The sequence below is a fragment of the Paramisgurnus dabryanus genome, chromosome 21 (assembly GCF_030506205.2).
Source record: "Paramisgurnus dabryanus chromosome 21, PD_genome_1.1, whole genome shotgun sequence".
Taxonomy (NCBI): domain Eukaryota; kingdom Metazoa; phylum Chordata; class Actinopteri; order Cypriniformes; family Cobitidae; genus Paramisgurnus; species Paramisgurnus dabryanus.
Window position 1 is genome coordinate 2,436,833 of NC_133357.1, and position 22,780 is coordinate 2,459,612.

The 22,780-nt window shown below is 36.7% G+C and overlaps 1 protein-coding gene across 2 annotated transcripts in view; it reads right to left on the reverse strand.

Moving 5' to 3' along the window:
• cpne9 (copine family member IX) overlaps positions 1-22,780 on the reverse strand; it is a 54,842-nt gene that overhangs the window by 15,851 nt on the left and 16,211 nt on the right. The window contains exons 4-9 of one of the 2 annotated variants that reach the window (XM_065285358.2): positions 20,204-20,307; positions 18,299-18,332; positions 17,415-17,491; positions 4,673-4,736; positions 1,920-2,023; positions 449-553 (exon numbers count right to left, since the gene is read on the reverse strand). In XM_065285358.2, the coding sequence (XP_065141430.1) occupies positions 449-553; positions 1,920-2,023; positions 4,673-4,736; positions 17,415-17,491; positions 18,299-18,332; positions 20,204-20,307 (488 nt within the window). Of the gene's footprint in view, positions 1-448; positions 554-1,919; positions 2,024-4,672; positions 4,737-17,414; positions 17,492-17,613; positions 17,637-18,298; positions 18,333-20,203; positions 20,308-22,780 lie in introns of those variants that run through there. The other variant, XM_065285359.2, reaches the window with a different exon arrangement.

The following is a 22,780-nucleotide window of genomic DNA, read 5'->3' on the forward strand; positions in this document are numbered from 1 at the left end:
TATCAGTACAATATCGCACGCCTCTTAGCCAATCAGATTCGAGAACCAGAAAGAACTGTTGTATAAAACTATATATATTATATTATATTAGAATATAGACTGACTGAATTAATGAATGACAGGCTCGCGCCTTTCTCCTTGGTAACATCACGCAAGGCAAAAAAGAGGGTGACATCTAGTGGAGAAGACTAGTAATTAGATTAACGTTAATGTTACATTCAATGTTTGCAGAAATAAATATGGGGAAAAAATTGATTCGTGGCCTTTGAGAATTGATTTGTGCCCAGCCCTATCAGGCACAAAAAAATTGTCCAAGATGCAGAGCATGATATTACATTTTGATAAAAGGTTATGAAGACAAGCATTTTGGGGGGATAACATGCACAAAAATTCAATTGACCCAAGAAGCCAAACTATGATTCACTTCCTATATATTTGAGATCCCCACCTGTCATAGTCTCCATTACAGAGAGCTCGCACTGGAATGGTGAAGGACTGCCATACAGGATTCAGAGTATTTTTTACCACCTCGGTTTTGTGACAGATAGTGAACCTACAAAAAACGTTAAGGATTATTAAGACAGCTGATGTAAAATGTGTGAGGTGTGGCATCAAGTGAACCTTACAATGCATTCAAGGTATACTGCATATTAGGATTCTAACCCGTGGCTTTGATGTTGCTAGCTCAAATTCTCTACCAATTATTTCAATTCAATTTTATTTATATAGCCCTTTTAACAATTGTTTAATTGTTTCAAAGCAGCTTTACATTTACAATATATGCAGGAGAAAACACAGAAAAATCAATGGACAACATAAGCAGCAAAATACAGCAGCTAAGATTAAACAATACTAGCGAGCGTAGTAATAATGTAACACATAGAAGAGGGTGCTAAGTTGAGCCAATCTCAGCTGACTCCCCAGGGATCGAAAAAACCTCCTAGGAGAAAAAAACTCCTGGCTTAAATTAAACTATAGGATATGGTTATGCATAAACCTCCATTAGTAACATACCGTTAAACATAGACCATAAAAAATAGCATGATATGTCCCCATAGACTTCCACTGTAGAAAAATAAAAAAATGAACCAAAAATATCCACTGACATTTTGCGCGATGACGTAATTTAAAGTCAGAGTCTGCGCAGTAATGATCAAATAGTGGAGCGCAGTATCAAGGTCCCGCCCATATTCTAGCAGACTCAATTACAAACACACAAATTATGTCATCACACCAAGAAACGAACACATGCAGCTGTGTGATATAAGAAATAAAATGACAGAAACCTTTATCTGTGTGTAAAATTTATTAGAAGTGTAATCTGATTTTTAAAGGAAAACGCCACCATTTTTTTTTTTTATTATGTTCTTACCTCAACTTGGACGAAATAATACATACCTATCTTTTTTAAATGCGTGCAGTTCATCTTTGTACAGTGCATTGTGAATGTTTTAGCATTTAGCCTAGCCCCATTCATTCCTATGGCTCCAAACAGGGATGAATATAGAAGCCACCAAACACTTTCATGTTTTCCCTATTTAAAGACTGTTACATGAGTAGTTACACAAGCAAGTATGGTGGCACAAAATAAAACTTTTGTTTGGAACCATAGCAATGAATGGGGCTAGGCTAAATGCTAACACATTCACAATGCGCTGTACAAAGATGAAGTGCACGCATTGAAAAAAAAGATAGGTATGTATTATTTCATCTAAGTTGAGGTAAGAACATAATAAAAATTGAAAAATGGTGGTGTTTTCCTTTAAGTTTAAGTTCCATTCGTTTACCTGGAGGGGGTGGGGTTTAAGACCTATAATGCAGCCAGCCACCAAGGTTTGATCAAAATGTTTTAACTTTTCTTTTAAGGACGTGTCTGGCACACCTATTGTTAAGGTACAGAAATATTTCTCATTACTCACGTGCCATCTTCATTACTTCGGTAGAACACCAAGAAAGGGTCGGACTTCCCGAAGAAATCCTTCTTATCCAGCTTGTTAGCACAGAGTTGCATGGTCGCAATATCCTGTTATAAAAAACATGCAGATTACTTCGTAAAAGATGTGAATATTCCTAAAGTCAGGCAAATAAAGTTCACTACCAAACAAACAAACAAACTAAGTGAACCCTTGACTCCGGGTCTCGATTCCAATTCCAAAGCGGCACAATTATATTCCCACAATGCATTTTAATCGCCGACCTTAGTTAACATCTTTCCCGAACCGAAGTATGGGACACAACAAAGGCAAAATACTAGGACAAGAAATCAATTCCTCAGAGAGGACACACTCATGTTAGAGGATACAGCGACTGCATTATACATATTAATGAGTGGAGGTCTCCAGTGTTAGCTATCTATCGGTGATGTTCTCAGTTCTCCAGTTCTCCTGGGAGTAGGAAGGGAAGTCACACATGCAACAGTTTTAATTGGAACTTGACAGAGGAGGATGACTGGAAAACACCCTGGCCTGGGTGACACAGGACAGAAAGGTCTTTAAAAACGTCCCTTATGGGTAGGATGAAGCTGTATTTGGGCTGAACTGTCTGTGCTTATACATTGGCTTACAACCAAACACTTCCTGTAGCTATGTGCTATTACAAGGACACAGAGGGACGAGACTGAATATATATATACATAATCTGTGCCATTTCAAATTATATTTGTGGTTTTATGGAAATGGCTCGAGGTGCTATAACAGTGAAAGTGTGAGTGGAATGGCTGAAAGAGATTAACATAAGTATTCAAATGGACAGGTCATAATGATAAAGTGGCAAAATAGTCATATTTCCATGTAAGTAAATCTCACGTTTTACTTTTAAATCAAAAGGAAAAAGTAAATTTTTGCTCAGCATTTTTCTTTAACCCATTATCCTAATGATTCACATTACTGTAATGCTTTTACTGCTGTAATTTAACTGTATCAATGTAGTACCGTTGTATGTACCTTTGAGGAACTAATATGCACTCTTTAGGTATAAAGGTTTACTTTTTGAAAGGGTACCACCTCAGTTTTGTATCTTTATTTTTGATAGTGTATTACACTGATACAGTCAAATTAAAGGAAAACACCACTGTTTTACAATATTTTACTATTTTCTTACCTCAACTTAGACAAATTAATACATCCCTATCTTTGTTCAATGCATGCACTTAATCTTTGTACAGTGCATCATGAACATGTTAGCATTTAGCCTAGCCCCATTCATTCCTTAGGATCCAAACAGGGATTAAATTAGAAGCCACCAAACACTTCCATGTTTTCTCTATTTAAAGACTGTTACATGAGTAGTTACACGAGTAAGTATGGTGGCACAAAATAAAACATGGAGATTTTTTAAGCGGATAAAAAATGAGAACTATATTGTATGGTGGAAGAGAACTTAGTTTGCAGCACTTCAACCTCGGGTGCAGTAATATTGATGGAAGTTAAAGCGGGAGGGGAAGTAGTCAGAAGTGATGATGTTACTGCGTGCTGAGGTTGAAGTGCTGCGATTGAAGTGCTCTTCCGGTCTGTATTCTGGTATGTATTACATACTGGTATGTATTAATTTTGGTTAAAAGTTGAGGTAAGATCATACACTGTAACAAATGTCCGTAAATTTAACAGTTAAATACCGTATAAATGCTAAAGAATAAAAAAGTATTTCACAAAACTAAAATTTCCAGTGAAAAACATATGAAAATACTGTTTTCTGCAGTAAAATTTACAATATACTGTATTATTTACACAGTAAAAACGTATTTCACAAAATGTGTGATAACCCGAAAATTTACAGTGAAAAACTGTAATTTGTTTTTCAGAGTAAGACCTTAAATTAAACAATTAAAAAAATATGAAAATACGTTTTACTGCAGTGAAATTTACAATATACTGTAGTAAAATATTCAAAAACGGTAGTGTTTTCCTTTAAAGCAGCATAAATGAATGACTCAAATATTCATTTTACAATACTGAAAATAATTATTTAAAATACCGTAATTATTGAATTTGTAATTATTTTATTCACACTACATTTTATTATTTAGCACAAAAATACCAAAAGTTGGCTTCATAACCATTGATTTCAATCTTTGACATCATCTTACTCAGTCAATATTAAAAATGATCCATGTTATTTTTCCCAGAATGTTTTTATATTACGTATGATGATTTTATGTAGAAAACAATAAATCACATAAATGACTTTAGCAAGGTTTTCACAGACCAAAAAAAGGTCACAAATGAAAGACAGTAATGATTACAATGTCTATAAATATCATTATGTGATATTATTACAATAATGAGGATATTTATTTGCGTTTTGTAAATGACAATTATTCAGTTCTTTTGCTTAATTGCCATGAAAACAGCGTAACAAATGCAAAACAAATCTCAGCGGTTCTATAAGTGGGCCAGTAGGATGGTTAAAAAAAGTACTGTCTTAAAGCAAATGATTTTTGATCTCTTTACATTTTGAGGTGCAATTTAGAAAGTGCATTGAAATGCATGGTGGATAAACAAGAGAGTTATTTTCCTTTTCAGTTTCTTTGTACTTAATCTTAGCAAAAATGGAACACTAAAGTACATACTTCACCTCTGATATTTAAAAACTGTGCCTTAAACATTCAGCATGATTAAAGGTATTGGCCTCTCTCCCTTTTTGTGTGTGTGTGTTAGCATATTCTTATACTGACCCGGCAATTGCTGAGTTCCTCAGCTGTGAAGATAATGTTCCCGCATTTCTTCCCTGGAATGCCCCTGGAGAAAGAGAGATAAATGCTTTAAAACTTTTGATAGAATGTGGAGTAACGTTTTAAAGATAAGGGTTCAGTCAACCCCAAACTGGAGTTATAAGCACACTGCAAGTCCACTCGAAATCAGGACAAATGAGACGACTCCATTTTTTGTGTGTTATTCGTGGGGCGGCTCAGCCTCTTTCGGCTGTTAAGAGCTTTCTGCAGAACAATTCGATTGCACTGCCGGTAATGGCGGACCACTTGAGTCGGTGAATAGCCCACATCAAACCGCTAAAAAGAACATGATTCACCGAAAATGAGGAAAAGTATGGGAAATGAGGGGAAAGGTGATGAGGGTTAGTCAGAAAAAAGCATTAGGGGCCATATGAGAGACTTTTGAGGGAATAAAAATTATGTGACAGAAATACATTAGCAGAAAAAAGGCAATGGGATCCGTACATACAGAACGTGTTTGTGTGTACCTGATGGATCAGGTCCAATAAGTGAGAAAGTAGTACACAAGATCAATTTTCATTTCATGCTGACTCTACCTCGATGTTTAGCCAAAAATATCCAACAGCATTAAATTGTAGCCTAGGCTGCTCAAGACATTTCTTATTAATCTCAGAAATAAAAATGAAATGATTGATTCGAGCTTTAAAGATCGCATTCGTCTCCATGGCCACAGACTCTTTTTCATTATGTTTGAACCATGTTCTTAATGGTCTAATGCCATCTTTCATTGCGATTCGCTGAAATCTGATTTCCATGGGAACAAAGATCACCGTGACAGTACGGTGGCTGGTTTTCCTGATACTTTAAAACTGCCTTTGACCCTTCATCTATGCACGCACAACCACATACATGCACATACTGATCACCTGCAGAAATTCAGTTAACGCTCAATGATTCCAAACAGGAATTTAGACCGGATCTTTGTAAGACAGGCAGTCTGCCACCACACCTCTCATCTCCCCTCCTGAGACAAGAGTCAGATTCAGACATGCAGGTAAGATTCAGTGAAACACATCTGCTATGGAGAAGGCCAAAGGTGGCGCAAAGGCAGAAAATGACTCTTCGGCTTTGGGAAAAGGTTTGGTCGTGTTATGTCCAGTCCAGACAAAAGCAAACTACACCCTTGAAAATAAAGGTGCTTAAAAGGATTATTACAACAATGCTATAGAAAAACATTTTTGATTCCTTAAAGAACTGCTTCTTTCTTACATTTTTATAATCTAAAGAACCTTTTTCCTGTTTTTGTGAAACAGAAATGTTATTCGGATACTAAAGGTTCTTTATTGAACTTTATTACATGGCTCGTTAGAATGCTTGATTCTGATTGGCCAGTTGTGACATTTCCAGGTTAGCTATTCCCTAAATAACAACCGCTCAAAACTAATAACACACGGTAACCCTGATGCTGCAAATCATTTTGACAGGTACAGTTTAATTTTACACAAATTAAATGTCTCTTTTAATAGCATATGTTGTCATATTTACAGATGATAAACCAAATATTGTATTTGTGATATTTGAATGTCTTGTCTTAATTTAAAGGGTAAATTTTTTAAGATGTCGAATAAAACTTTGGTGTCCTCAGAGTACCTATTTAAAGTTTTATTTCAAAATACCACATGGATAATTTATTATGGCATGTTAAAATTGAATTTTGGGTGTGCCCTGTTAAATGCAATTTAGTTAATCTCTGCACTAAATGGCAGTGTCAGGGTTGGATAGTGCAGATTAAGGGGCGGTATTATCCCCTTCTGACATCACAAGGGGAGCCAAATTTCAATGACCTATTTCTTCACATGCTTGCAGAGAATGGTTTATCAAAACAAAGTTACTGGCTTGTTCTTTTTCACATTTTCTAGGTTGATGTAAGCACTGGGGACCCAATTATAGCACTTAACACTTTCCCCGCCAGCATTTTTCATGATTTCACAAAAGTTTAATGCCTCCCAGAAAATGCTCTTCTTTAATATATATTTATATATTATATGTTATTTTTTATCACCTCTCAAATATGGGTAGGTTTCTTAAAAAACACAAAATTTAAATTTTAATTCCATTTTTGTAAAGGACTTTTGATAGAAATCACACGCAGAGCGATCCTCAAAACTTACACAGCTATACAGCTGTTTGCCATAGGCCAATACTTCCAGGTTTTATAAGTTGCAGAAGTGCACCACCTGGTGGATAATAGCGGTATTGAGGATTGACGAGATAACTCGTCAGTGGCGGGGAAAGAGTTAAAAGTCAGATTTTCATGATATGTCGCCTTTAAAACTGAAAGTAAACAGGTTTTCCTCGCAGAAGGTCTGCATTTGTTACAAATGGGCAAATAAAATATTTTAAATCAATATTTAATAGGTTCCTTACCTAACTTAAGAGGTAAATAGCTGTTTAATACGCGAGATAATGAACAGGTAGCCTGTTGCCATACAAGACCCTCTGCTAGGGTTGTGCCGTTAGACAATACCAAGGTTTCCCGCTGCACTTTTCAGTTCGGGCGGCCCACCTAAGCTGGGATACCCTACCACCTTAACTAGGTCGTCCAAAAAAAAAATTCCACCAAACGCCACATGGCCGAAATGAGAGAAAGACATGGTCCGTCACAGTCTGAAGGATAACTAGCCTGTTGATAAAACATTTAATTCATTAATAATCTAGTATGTGTTCATTTTCTGTCATAGTTTCTTCAAAATTTAGTTTTATTTGAGTGTTTTAAATAAAAATATTTTTATCAAGACGCATACGCCCCTTTGATTGCCAAACCCCTGGCCTGCCCACCTGCACAACCCTACCACCTTAACTAACAAATTTTCTGCGGGAAACCCTGAATACTATATCGCGTATCAACAATAGTCAGATTCATGGCCAATAGCAGGTTTTCATGACAATAGTTGGCGATAGTTATTATTATTATCATAGTTTCACCTTAACATGCACATTGCATGCTTTTCCTCGCATGAGAGGGTTTGTGGGCTTCAGTTTGCGCAAGAGAGCTTGTGCACGTGCACGAATTCCTTCTCGCACAGACTTGTATTGTGTGCATCATGGATTCTTGCTCTGACCTGAACGCGTGCGGCACGGACTCCTTCTAGCACCTGAACTTGTAATACGCATGACTCTGACTCTTCCTCGCACATGAGTTTGTAATACGTGCGGCTCTGACATTTCCTTGCTCTAGAAAGGTGGTTATGCACGCAGAGGTTTAAAACCAGCGAGTGTGTTCCCGCTCCCTGGCAAGCAGGAAATTTCAAAGCTTCAGGGCTTTTAAAAAGGTTGCGGTTGTGACAGTGTTGCCCCTAGAGAAAATCAGCTTCTTTTTTGTCCACCAATCAAGTGGCTTGATTAAAAAAAAAAAAAAAGAGTAATTGTCCCGCCCCCCCCTGATACTATTGTGTTTTGGCGATCTCACAGGCTGATGATAGGACGATGGGGCATATCGCCCAACACTACCACCAGTATGCATCGGGTCCTGATCACACTGTCTGGGTTTTTTTCTGCGATAACAACTGGCTGCCTATACATTATGCCTTACTTATATTCAGCCAAAAATCATTCTTTTATGGCATTGTGAAGCAGCTTTATTTTGAAGAGTGTACTTAAGAGTTTGGAAGCACAAGGACATCTTACAAGTGGACTTTTAGCCATATACAAAGACATAAAAGTAGATGCGAGTTCACATTTCACCCAAAACACACGTTTATCATGCCCAAGGTCACATTTTCCTCATCACAACTATAGACTCATTACTCAGTACAATTCAGTGTCACTAACTCCAGCATTTACTTTCCCGCTGCTATGGAAACAACGTATAAAGGTAAGTCGAGAAGGTTTTTAGCCTCCCCCCTTGCCCAGCATTGCTACCGTATAGCACTCACAAAAGAACACTGTAAGTAATGGAGTCTAAAGTAAGGAGAAAAAGTAGAGATAAAAATAAATAAAAAACACTGATTGACAGGAGTGAAATGAATAAAGGACTAAATTAATAACTTTTAACGAATGACATTTAACATTGAGATGAAAAGTCTTTATTGGATTAAAAATGATTGCATCTTCCTTTCGGTTGTGGTATTAAATTCATGGTCGCGCAGGCAAATATGCTTTCTTTCCAGGCGAGCCGTAACCTCTCTAACACAGCGTATCTGACAGACAGAACAAAAGCGTAGAGATTTTATCTGAGCGCTTCAAAACCCCCTGGTTTTACTGTGTCACTGCCAAAAACATCCTTGCATGTGCATTCAAAGTCCTGTGCATCCCAGATAAATCTGTTCGGGATTAGAACGGAGAACCATGAACACCACTGTAAATGTGCCATGACTAAAAGTAAACTTAAAAAAAGTTCAAATTCGCAATTCGAATGATAAACACAAATGGGTGATTCTCACGAAATCTAGATTTAGAAAGTGTCCAGCATCAGATTTTTTGAAAAAGCGCTTGAAGCCAATTTTTGCACATATAAGATGAAGGTCTGAACTTACTATAACCATTATTTTTAGAGGATTTAAAAAATACCGCAACATGATATTACATTAAATATATGCATTTACAATCTCATGTTTCGGTCATGAGAACTAAAAAGTTGTCTAGGTACTATGACAAAACAAAATTTCAACTTTTATCTGGAGAGAAAAAATAAGAACTGCTTAGTGAGTGTCACAGTTAATTATGTTTTTTTTTTAATGAAAAAAGTTATTTCCTTGAGGGCTTAAACAATGATTGAAAATTGTTGCGGAGGATGAGAAAATTGTTTTTGGACACATTTATATTCCTTATTATTGTCTCTGCATTTACCAATGATCACCAAATACCACATGTTTCTTTACTGTAAATGTTTATAGTATAACATGCACTGAAGCTTTTTATTTTTTAATTATAAATATTTCCATGTCAAAGAACCCAAATCCAGTCATGGACACGTTGCGGTAATGAAAATGTTCCCCTAAAATGTGGAAAAAACAACAAAATTGGTTTGTATGATGTCATTTGAAGAGATGTTTGTAACTGTATGCTTCTTATTTTGATACTCTTACTTTGCATTAACTTTTTACCAAAATGTTTCATGAGACCTCATAAATCTAATTGCGCCAGAATCACCCAAATCTATGACTAAATATAAAACTGAGTTTATATTTATTTATTATACATAATGTTTGTCAAATCCCTCAAAAATACCAAATCGCCTGTAAACACAATAGCGCACCTTTCCATAAACATAAAGCCACACAACCAAGAAATCGTTCATGTCCATTGCATTAACTGCAACATGGGTCTTTTATCATAATGCTGCTACCTGCTTTGCGTCGTGCATAACAAGGGCCCTTAACCGTGGTAAAATCACTTTAACTCACTGCCTCTCGTGGCTTATTGCTGTAATTTGTCATTCAGTCATCATAGTTCCTCTGCATGCAGATGTGACAAAATCACATACTGAAACGTTGTTCGTGTAGACATTATGGTATCATCCATATAATGGTGTTTCATAAGAGCAATTTACATGAATTTGAAAATATTGAAGCTTCTAAAAATACAGTTGAGAGCAAAAAACCTGCGCCGTGTTTAATACGCCCAGCTGATGCTGTTGAAGCACGCCGCAGGTACAGCCAAGGGAACACATGTTAGAGAATATGAGTAAGCTGCCCAATTAGACTAAAATGGTGAGGATTTTAGCGTGCTCGCATCAACGGCGTTTAGTTCGGTCAGGTTAATTGCTGTCAAAATTCTCCTGCTCCCGGCAGCACTCAAACCACTAAAACACAGCTTGCAAAAGTGCACATTGCAGCAATTATGCAGCGGATTAATGTCTGCTGGAGAGGACTCAAAACCGCTAAATGTATCTGAAGTGTGTCATCAAAATCAGGACTGCGATCATGTGACGTTTACCTGATTAGGCATAATGAATTTTAAAGGCCACGCTGTGTTTACAGGCCGCCTGGATTCGAAGCACACACATCTGGGCCAAGAATCAAGAACTGTGCTTAACTTCTAAGCCCATGGTCCCCTGACTGAACCTTTTTAATAAGCCTGAGACTCATTTGAAGGTCAAACGCAAAAGCCGTGTCCACAGATAAAAAGATTTAGATAAGCTCAACCTAGCATTCACCCACTGAAATAACATCATCACTCGAATACAAAATAAACACAAACTTAGTACTTCAAACCTTAACTTTTAAACCTTTGCTTTGCCAAGTTCTGCATAGATATCCAGTACAGTATATAAGCATAAGCTTAAAGGAATAGCCTAAACATCTTATTATTTTGCATCTACATTGTTTTATTCGAAGCGACATAAAATGCAGTCAAGCTATACATTTTATTAGAACATGTGTTACATAGGAATCGAATTCATGACTGATTTAACCCTCATGCCATCCCACATGTATATGACTTTCTTTCTTCAGATAAACACAAATGCATATCAGCACATAATTGACATACAACAATCGCGATTAATCTATAGCAGAATATCAGTTTTTGTTTACATCATATATATGTGTGTGTGTGTGAACTGTGTATAATTACTTTGTATAGATAAACGCACACACATGCATGTATATATTTAAGAAATTTGTACATGTTTATATACATTTGTTTATTTATGTATTATTTATATTATATATAAATTGGGGGTTGGTTCCTGTCACATGACCTGCGGTGCGCTGGTGGCATTCTGAAAAGTTGAGATGTTTGTAACCCGATGCGGTGCGGACGCGCCTGGAAAAAACGAGCGCGTCCGTTATGAGTGCGCATAATGCGCACCTACATTTGAAATAACAAACTTGAGCATGCAATATGTGAATCGCCCCTTATTCTGCTATAGATTAATCACGATAAATGTCATTGGCTCTTTGCCATGACTAGTTGTCATGTAATATTTCGTTACAAGAAATATTGGTATGTAAAGTTATCAACATTAGGGCTGGGTATTGACAAGGGCCTCGCGATATGATACATATCACGATACATGCGTAGTGAACCAGTGTGTTATGCTACGATACGATACATTGCTTGTTGCGATACATTGCAATTCTTTTTTTATCAAAAATGTAAAAAATAGAGCTGAATTTAAAAAAAAAAAAAGCTTTGAAAGCTGCAGGTGTTTTTAAATTTTCTGCCATTTTCTCACTCCCACTAACTTCTGAGACATTGACCGAATGGCCGTATATGACAAACAACTGGACAGTGACAACTACAGCAGCGGCGGAGGAGGTCGTTTGAAGCACACAGAGGGATTTGATAGGTTTTTAAAAATACCGATAGTAGAGATTTAAATATCCACACACTATTGGTGGAAGTATCACGATAGATAGCTGTATCGATATTTTTGCACAGCCCTAATCAACATGGTGCCATGTTTCAATTTAATGCTGATGCATTTTAATATCACTAAAGGGATAGTTTCAAATTTAAAAAATTAAAATGTTTCCTTATTCTGTTGAACACAAAATAAGATATTTTTATAAACCATTCAGTTGATGGCATCTATTGACTTCCATAGTATTTTCTTACTAAGGGAACATTGTAAAAAAATCCTTGTTGCACATTTTTTAAGTTAATAATCAACTTGAAATTACAAATAATTTTAGAGTAGTTGCCATAAAAAATAAAAATAATGATAATATAAATATTTTCATCATTTATGGCAACTCCTCACTGGTCGAAAAAGTTAAATTGTAAATTAGTTGTTTAAACATAAAAATTTAAGTGCGAAAATACATTTTACAGTGTACCATCAACTGTGTGCTTACTATCATTTATCAAAATATATTTTTTATTCAGCAGAAAACAGAAGCTCATACAGGTTTGAAACAACAAGATGGAGAGGATATGAGGACAGGATTTAAGCAAAGTTTAAAATATGAATTGTTTTTACCAAACACTGATTGCTTTACTTCAGTAGATTTTTATTTAAACCGATAAGAGTAGTTCGAAATACTTTTATGAAGTTTTATGAAAAATGACAAGATTTTTCAAAGCTGCAATCTACAACTTTTTCAGATAAAAAAATAAATAAATGATTAAGCAAGTACATAAACAACCAGTGGTCAAAACTTTCTCATTAAACCTTACATCAGTAAGATGACAATAATGATTTACAAGTCAAGTTTTCAGCTCGGATTTTACAGGAAATGTCAGTTATTTCTCAACAAACGAAGATAAGTATGAAGTAACCTTGTATAACTTTTGGCAAAAGTGGACTGCAGCTTAAACACAATTCATATATGTCTGTAATGGCATAAGAGTGAGTAAATTATGAGAGAATTTTCTTATTTGGATGAACTATTGCTTTACAAATTACTTTAAAATGTCATTGAAATCGATTATAAAACCAAGAGGTATATATTTATATGTTATGTTTTCCATTCTAATGCTGTTTCAGCCACTGAAATCCAGGCCTGACAAGCATCAGTACAGTAACTGTGGAGTTTTCACCGGTGTATCTGGACACACTTCACCCTCATACATCTCTGTATAAACATGTGACAGCTACTCTGATGTCTCCAAGACTGAAGGTATTTTCACAGAAAATGTCATGCCTCTTTTTCTTTTCAGCTAATTAGAACCTCGATTTCTGTGTGTGTGTGTGTGTGTGTGTGTGTGTGTGTGTGTGTGTGTGTGTGTGTGTGTGTGTGTGTGTGTGTGTGTGTGTGTACCTGGTAATTATCACGTTGTGGGGACCAATTGTCCCCATAAAGATAGGAATACCAGTGTTTTTGTGACCTTGTGGGGACATTTTGATGTCCCCATGAGGAAACAAGCTTATAAATCAAACAAGATGATGTTTATTGAAAATCTAAGGTACAAGAAAGGTTTTTGTGATGGTTGGGGTTAGGGAATGGGGCAGGTAAGGGGAATAGAATATACAGTTTGTATGGTATAAAATGCATTACGTCTATGGAATGTCCCCACAAAACATGGAAACCAGAATGTGTGTGTGTGTGTGTGTGTGTGTGTGTGTGTGTGTGTGTGTGTGTGTGTGTGTGTGTGTGTGTGTGTGTGTGTGTGTGTGTGTGTGTGTGTGTGTGTGTGTGTGTGTGTGTGTGTGTGTGTGTGTGTGTGTGTGCGCGTGTGTGCATGCATCTGCGTGTGGTGGTGGGTAGAGTTAAATTGCAAATTTCATATAAAAAAAATTGATCAAGTGTGTATAAAAACACATGGGCGTAGCGATAGATAATTTGTTTTTCAGCAGTGACCAATGACAAATTACCCTCCTTCTGATTTACTGATTGTTCCCACCTGCATGCGAGACATATTATCAGAGCTTATTTGAAATATTTTCAATACTCATACATACTAAGCAGACCGTGTTCTGACAAAATTTACAACCTCCGAGCCGAAATATTGACAACTCTGCGCTGTTACTATACAGCTCTTTACGCATTCTCTCATCTCAAACATTTCTATACTGAAATCAGGTTGTCTAAAAATATTTTGCTCTGACTTTAGCAGCATTGAGCCTGACACTATATGGTTCTCATCTAACCACGCACATTTTCTCCAGAAATCCACCACGCGGCTCGCATGTGGAAATGAGACCGGAGAAAATCAAGCCCGAGGGGAGCCGCGCAACTCAAATCCCCCTCTCGGAACATCCGGCGGCATCTCGTGTCCAAAGGACTCCCTGGCCTTATCTTGCGAAAACAGAGGGAATTAGATGTATTTGCCCAAATGCACTGCTATATAATTGAAAAACCACTAGACTTGGTGGGTTGCCATAGAAACCAGCAGGTAATAGAGTAGTACCTCTTTTTCCACACTTCCACCCCAGTGTGTTACAGTATCTGCCCACTAGCTCTTTACAGAGATGAGCTGACCTACTAAAATATGCTGCCAACCTCTCTCTTAATCCACTGCTGTCCTCCTGCACAGAAGACAGAAAGTGCGACACAAAGGCCAAGAGAAGACAACCTATTTAATGTTTTTTAGCCTGTGCTGTGTCACCCTCAGACGCATTTATAAAGAGCTTGGCATACGTACACCACCCTGCAATACCGAGCTTATTTACGATGTTCCACTTGCTTTTCTAAAATATGAATTGTTTCAAATGCAGATTGTTTCACTTCAGTAGATATCATTCAGTATATATATATATATATATATATATATATATATATATATATATATATATATATATATATATATATATATATATATATATATATATATATATATATATATATATATACTGTTGGGAGTTTCAACATTTAAGAAAACGATGACAATTTAAAGTTTTTTTATTAAAAAAATTAAAAATCTGTTATTGAGCAAGTATATAAACAATCAATGGTTAAAACTTTCTCATCACCTTACCAAAATTTACATTGGTAAGATTATAATAATGATTTAGAAGTCCTCAGGTCGGATTTCACAAGAAATGTAGTTGTTTCTTAACAAACAAAGAAAGATAAAAAAGCTATTACTGAGATCTTACAAACAATTTGTCATGTTATTAATGGGTTTAGTCACGGTCACACATTTTCCATTTATTATGGACGTCTCATTTGTACTTTGCTCACTGAGAACACTTACAGAAAATAATTTCATTCATCAATCATATCTGCACATAAACACATAAATATAACATTTGGGGCTTGAAATCTGCTTCAAAAATGTGAAACGCATCTCATTTACGTACTGTTTTCGAGTAATACTGACATGCAAATGTATTCACGCATTTAGCAATAAGTTATACCCAGCAAGAAATTTTCCATTTTAAAGACATCCAATAACCGCACAAACACAGCCCAGACGTCTAGACTGAAACAAGGCTAAATTTGGGCAGTCGGTCTGTAAAAATGTAATAAATATCTAATCATAGCCCAAAAATAAAATAAAGTAAAATAGAATTTTGCAAGTTATTTTGGCAAAAACAACATAACCAAATTGCTAGACGTTAACACATCTATTGCAGTTGGGTACGAAATTTAGGATAAGATGCACTCAAACAACTCATGTCAAATAGCTCTGAATCCAAAAGCTACACATGTAAAATTCAAGGCCAAATGCAAATATAAATCCCTTTGAAGGCATCTTCTCTTCTCTCATAGCAACTGAAATAGATCATTGATGTGACCTAGATATGCTGGACAGTGGCAGCTTGTATCTTAGTGTTAAAATGCCACAGTCTCGACGCTCATAGAAAGGATGTGTTAATTTTTTACACATCTTTTTGTGTTAAGCTTTTTTTTAACAAATTATGTGTCATTTTGTGTAGATTTTTGTTAAAATAAAACACAAGGTGTGTTAAAAGTAACACAAAATGTGTTGTTTCATGCAGAGATGGGTGGATTAACACATCCGTTCTAAAGGGGGTTGCACAACGGACACGCAGCGCCGCATTGCATCCAGTTGCGTCAAACCGCGTCTAGGACAAACCGGAGGTATCGTACAAAAGTGCATCGGAAGTGCACATTAAATAGCATCTAATTCAAAATGCAAAATATACGTTAGAAGCCAATGTTAATCGTTAATGATTGTTCGATGTTAATCGAATATGATGTTATTTAATGTTAAACTATGTGAGTGTCGCTCTGTGGCGCGACAGGGATTTGAGCAACTTCCTGAGTCGTAGCTGGGCGCCGCAAACAGACGAGAGGTCTTCTCGGGTCCAAAGAAATGTACCTGACCCAAAATTACCCGAATCACTTTATACCCGAACCCGACGTGCATAAATAATTTTTTAAAGAAAGCCCCGACCCGAGACAAACGTGTGAAAATTAGACCCGAGAAAAGTAGACTCGACTACGACCCGAACTTGTGGCAATTTTTTAACCCGACTGGACCCGAATGTAAACGACACTGATGTGTGTGCAATCGTAGCTGGGTGCCGCAAACAGGCGCCACCTGTCGGACCTTGGGTTTTCAGACCTCTAGCGTATACTCATAGAAAACAGTGTGTTCAATTTTTTAGAGCAGCGCTGCGCCACTGAGCTGCGTGTCCGATGTGCGACCCTCTTAAGAGTGTATACATCCCATCCTTCCACAAGCCAGTTGCAAGGCAAATTACGTTCGTTTGAACCCAAAGCTTTTAGATCTCTTTATATTGTTCCCAACTGACAAGGATACAAAAGGTCTGCTTTTGCAAACAAGGACCTCCACTGTGGTTAAAAGCATCGATTTCTGAAGCGACTTGAGATGCTGGAAAGTGTGAAAGATTGTGGATCGCAAGCTGTGTGAAAAGCCCAATTTTGTCTCATAATCATTGTGAGGGCACTTACTAAATAAAATAGTTCAGCTGGGACATGAAATGAACTTATGTCTTATGATGTGGTTAAAATTGAGGCCTGAATAGAAACCCCATAGGCTTTTCAAGAGCTGTTTCCATGGTATTGTTTCATCTTTAAAGGAATAGTTTGACTAAAACTTCTCAGTACTCCCCCTGATGACGTCCTGAATTTGCACGAGTGTCTTTCGAACACGAAACACAAGGTGAATTATTGAAAAACATCCAGGGCCACTTTCTATGAAAATTAATAAAATGAAAAGCTCTATAAAAATATTATAAAAGCAGTCCAAACAGCTACAGAAAATTATGGTAGTTATGGAGACCATTATGGTTTTTTTGTCTTCATTCACTTGTCCAAGATACGTATTCTTCAAAAAATCACCTGCTGTGTTTTATATTAACAAGTCAAAGATTTAGAAAAGTTTTTAATGCCATAACAAGGGTGAAAACTAATCAAAGACTTACGAAAGCACCCGTTCCATCCTTGACCCGGTGGACCCAATAATCTCTCCGAGAGTGCAGAAAGTCTGTCCGAGAAAGGACTGCGAAGGAGAGAAAGCGATGAAGGTAAATCACATAGTTCTGTGGTTTTCCCATTCCAAAGACACAAATCAGCAGTGACAGTCCTGTCTGGAAATCTCAGAGAGATGCTATGAGGACTCACCTTGGATACAGTATGTCACTGAGTATAAAGACAGGTGAGGTCTGGCTGATGAAACTCTAAGCAATGGAAGGGTGAATCAATGACATGGCAATGCATACAAAAACCAAGACCAAAAAAGAAAGAAAGAAAACAACAAGACAAGACAAAAGAACTGAATTTGAGAACTACGACAGGCTGTTTTTCATGCGGTTTTGAAGGACACAGAGGGTCTGGGGCTTTTGAAACAAACTAAAAGGTTATCAAAACTGAGCACAATCATGCTTTTTAAAGTATAAGAAAAAAATGGCATTTGAAAAAAATTTCGGCATGCCTTTGAAAATGAGCAGAGGATGATTTACGATCATTTACTTGTACCTTCTGTCGTCCGCATCCATTGTAGCAGAGAAAACATTAAATTAACCTGTGATTTTGTCCAGACTTTACTACCATGCATTGCATCATGGGTCATTAGCACAGCGCTCCTCAACTGGTTTTGCCTCAGGGCCCAGATGTAACTCTGGACATCGATAAACATGCTTATTTTTGCAACCCTACCTTAGCTCTAATTTATTATTTGCCTTTAGCATTGTTTTTCCCATCCACAACTTCAGAACAGACCTGTGGCACATTTTGGAGTCACGACTCTCCAGTTGAGAAGCACTGCATTATCATCCAAAAAAAAATTTTTTTCAGAAGGTTTGCTTACATGTTTCGACATGTTTCTAGAGTCCACATTGTATCTGCGTAAAATAAGCACAGACGTGAATGTAAATTCATTAAATTACACATATTATGCAAAATCAACACTTTTACAAGTTGTTTGGGCATACATTTGTGCTGGTAGTGTTTGAACATAACAACCCTACAATGAAAAAAATCTTCTAAAGTAGTCATATTAGACATTCTGTTTTGATTCTTTTGTTAATGTGACATCACAATGATAAAACCCTGCCACAGCCAAATGTGTTAGCATGTTATAGCGCTAACGCGGCTAAAGATACTACTGTATTCATAGGAATCATTTATTTTAACCAAAATGCTCACTGTCTGTTGGGAAGGGAATGAGGGCAGTAGCTAATTTGAATTTAAAGGTACACACATTTTGCTCCGACTTAAATAGGGACATTTTGGACATCTTATAACAAATGATCCTTGGGGGTACTTTGAGCTTAAACTTCACAGACACATTCTAGGCCTGCCTTAAATTATATTAATATTATCTAGGGCTGTCACAATGCTTAAATAATCATCTCATCGCAATTGCTTGACCTCATTGGAATGATTTCAGATAACCGCAATGATTGCACATCTCTTTAAAAGACACAAGGGGAAGCTGCAGCACATGTATAAGTGAGGCCATATCAGATGGTGCTCCTTAATTCAGTGGTTCTCAAACTTTTTCAGTGTGTGGCCCCCCTTGTGTACGGTGCATTCCTTTGCGGCCCCCCCCAAAGAAAATTTACGACAAATTTGTTCTAAAAGGTAACATTTAATTAAACAAAACATATTAAATTATACAAAGTAGTGCTGTTGGTTAGTAGCCTTATTTTTTAAGGTTTAGTTACACAGAATTCATGATAAATTCATGTATTTTATAAAATGTCATAAAACTGGGGCCCCCCTGGCTAGAGCTGAAGATCTTTGCCCGAACCCGACGGGACCCGTCGGGACCCGACGGGCTCGGGCGGGTTCGGGCTTCATTTCTAACATTTTACCGCGGAGCCTTTTTCTTAATTTCGTTATTGCCAAATACCCATCTTAATTCAGAATGTATTATCTTAATTTAATTTGTTAAGAAATAATAATTTTATTGGCATATTTATAGTGTATTGCATAAGCCTATTTAGAATGAGATGTTACAATGTTACAGATGACTTATTTTATTTCTTTGTTTCAACTTCCAAGTGGCGTATAGATTATTAGTCATGAAAAAATTATGTTAAAACCTGTGTAAATTTCTCATTCTTGACAAAAGCTGTGTGTGTGCGCGCACATTTAAATAATGTCGGGCTGTAAACAGGTTCGGGCTTTTAAAAAGCTGTCAATCTAAATGTACGTTCGGGTTCGGGCTGCATTCTGTCGGGCTCCGGACATTTCGGGCTTAACTTTTAAGGCCCGATTACAGCTCTACCCCTGGCACCATCTCGCGGCCTCCCTGGGACCCCGGACCCCAATTTGAGAACCACTGCCTTAATTGACAGTGTAATGCGAATTTTCAGTTTTTGAAAGATATATTCATTAAACAATTATTTTTGAATATGTGTTATGTGTATTAATATTTACTGCCAGAAGATTTCATTTAAATAATCACAATAATGTGTGAAAATTATTTCATGAACAAAAATATTTATGAGAATTTAATGTCAAAACAATAAAACAGACAATTAATCGTCATAGTCCGTAATACCCTAAACAGGCAATTAATCGTCATAACCACCACAATTTATTAGTCAATTAACCATTAGCCAAATTTCATAACCGTGACAGCCCTAATTTTATCTTGTAAAAATCGGCATAATATATGCCATTTAACTTCTATGTGGCTTGCATAACTATAAAACAAAAGATATCTTGATCTTGTGCAAGGGCTTTTTATTCGTCATCCACTTACACGTCAAATCGAAGGTTCTGCTTTTCTTCGAAGAAGAAATCCAAGACAAATTTCCTCACAAAGTCTGGGCTTAGAGTGTTGTCGATCACTTCTGTCCTACCAAACTAAATGTGAAAGAAAAGATGCAACAGCCAATCAAAATATATTTAAGAAGCTTTGCATTTACCAAACCTTTGTAATATATTTCCCCCAAAAATAATACCGCTGCTAAATCCATGCCCCCCTCCAGTCTGCTAAATGATTTATATACTCTTCCCATGACAAAAAAAAACACACCACCATCCTCTTTTTATAAACCTAGCATGAAACATAATGGTTAAGATAAACCGAGAACCATAAATGAGACTGATATTAATTATTCAGCTGTACTGAAAATTAGCACAGTTTTGAAAACACCGGGGTGGCAAAGAACAAGAACAACTGCTATGATCACATTTTCATGATCACAATCAAAATTACCCCGCAAACTTCCCGTCTTTCTGCAGGCTTCGTACCAGGCCGAGCTCTGCGTGAATGTGGGGCAGGAATAGAATCTCACAGTGTGATTCTGAACTCATACAGCTTCCTGCCAACGAACACATCCCTGAAGCAATCAGACAGTAATTCCCATTGGGCCAGAGCTTCGCCTGAGCTAACTGACGGACCGGAATAATGAACTATTGATTCCTGACTCAGATTCAGAGCTCGGGATCATGTTCTCAACACCCCAGACACATAATTCCACCTATCAACTTAGTATCCACGCTTTCCATTATCTGCTTCTGGAGAACTTCCTGAAACCGGTCGGACATTGACTGAAGCTTCAATGACTGCTGGTCGGTAAGTACATTACACTTTTAAAATTGAAGTTATTAAAATATTGTTTGTCGGGCTGTAAAGCTTCCTAAGACTATAGAAAGGTAATAATGAAATGGTTCTTTTAACCTTTGACAAAAACAGAGGGTTTTGTCAATAAGGGCGGCGCTTTGAATACACACGGAATCCTAGTTTTCCTCATCTACTTTGTACTTCGTGATCAACAAACAAACAAAAACAAAACAGTAATTCCCTCCAGTGGTGGGGAAGAAACGATCCATCAAAATCTAATAATTTACGTGAGACGCACTCGGAAAAATGCCGGCTGTTGCTTGTTCTCACACGACAGCATCAAGCTTCTGTCATGCTTACACATTGACCCCAGGGGATCTTATGAAAAACTTTCCATTATTTTACTCAAAGTCAATAAAAATCGAGCAGGACCAAAACATTTACAGCTGATCGCTGTCAAAAAAGTTCAGCCACGACGTCCCAAGGATTTATTGGGTTTTGGAACCAAACTCTTCATAAATATTCATTTATATATTTTTGTATATTTAATCTCTCTTAGATAAATTGTAATTTTGTTATTACAATTTTTGCTTTGCCTTTTTTCTTCTGGGGACCCCTATGAACCTCCTTGGGGACCTCTGGGGGTTCCTGGACCCCAGTTAAAAAACTCCTGGAGTAAAACATTCTTTTGGGAACCAAATCTGGTTCTTATTCAGTTTTATTTTTAAGAGTATATTGTTTCAGTTTGTTTATGTGGTTGATATGTTGCAGAGAAAACGACTGGTCCAGATACATGATATGATAGCTATATAAAAATACAGTGAATATTTTATGAGGCCATCTGGAAAGAGCTATCTCTGGAGAAGTCTAGAGGGCTCACTGCATTCCTCAAGTTTCCAAAGGCATCGCTCACTGTGAAACTTTCTCCGGGACTGACGATGCTTTAAATTAAATCCCATCAAGATGGTCTAACACAATTAGCACAATTTACAAAGATGGCAAATGAAGGACATGAAGAAGTTTATAACTCTGGAACCACAGAAAACCTTGACACTCACTGAAAATATACTATAAGAATGTTTACATCCTTGCATTATAACAATCATTTTTGCACCTTTGTTTCCATACGTTTCTTTCAAATTATTAGGAATTACATCTTAAGAGTTAATAGACATTTAATAACACTGCATGTTTTTGCTTATGGTGTATTTCGTATGGTTTTCTTTCACCACATTCTATAATCACATTTGGTATTTCAGCAAAGCAACACTTTGGAAAATACATTCTGATTCATTTCTTTTTTTCAAAAGACTTGCACAGGCAGTGGAGGTAGTATAGGACAGAAATTATTACATAAGTCCTTGAAAGAAGAAAGAGCACTCGAGTGGTTGACATAATCTGCTCATTTCACACCCAGGTCTCAGAAACAGATATAAAGCAGCAGTTTTATAACAATACAGCCCATGCCTACCTGTATATGGTCAAACAAGCACAGGGTAAGTAGACAGCTCTGAATTATTGAATTATTAAAGTACTGGGTCTTTAAATAATTTTAACCATTTAAAATTCATTTATATTCTGAATTGTAAGTTCAAAATCTCATATACAGTAACAGTTATGGGCAAATTCACAGTTAATTTCTCCTTGTAAATAATAAAATAGTAAACCTGTATGTATTATAAATAAGCTCCTACATTTATTATGAATAAGATTTTGCTGTATTTATACCTATTAAATGAACCAATGTTTGCAATTTCCATTATTATTGTA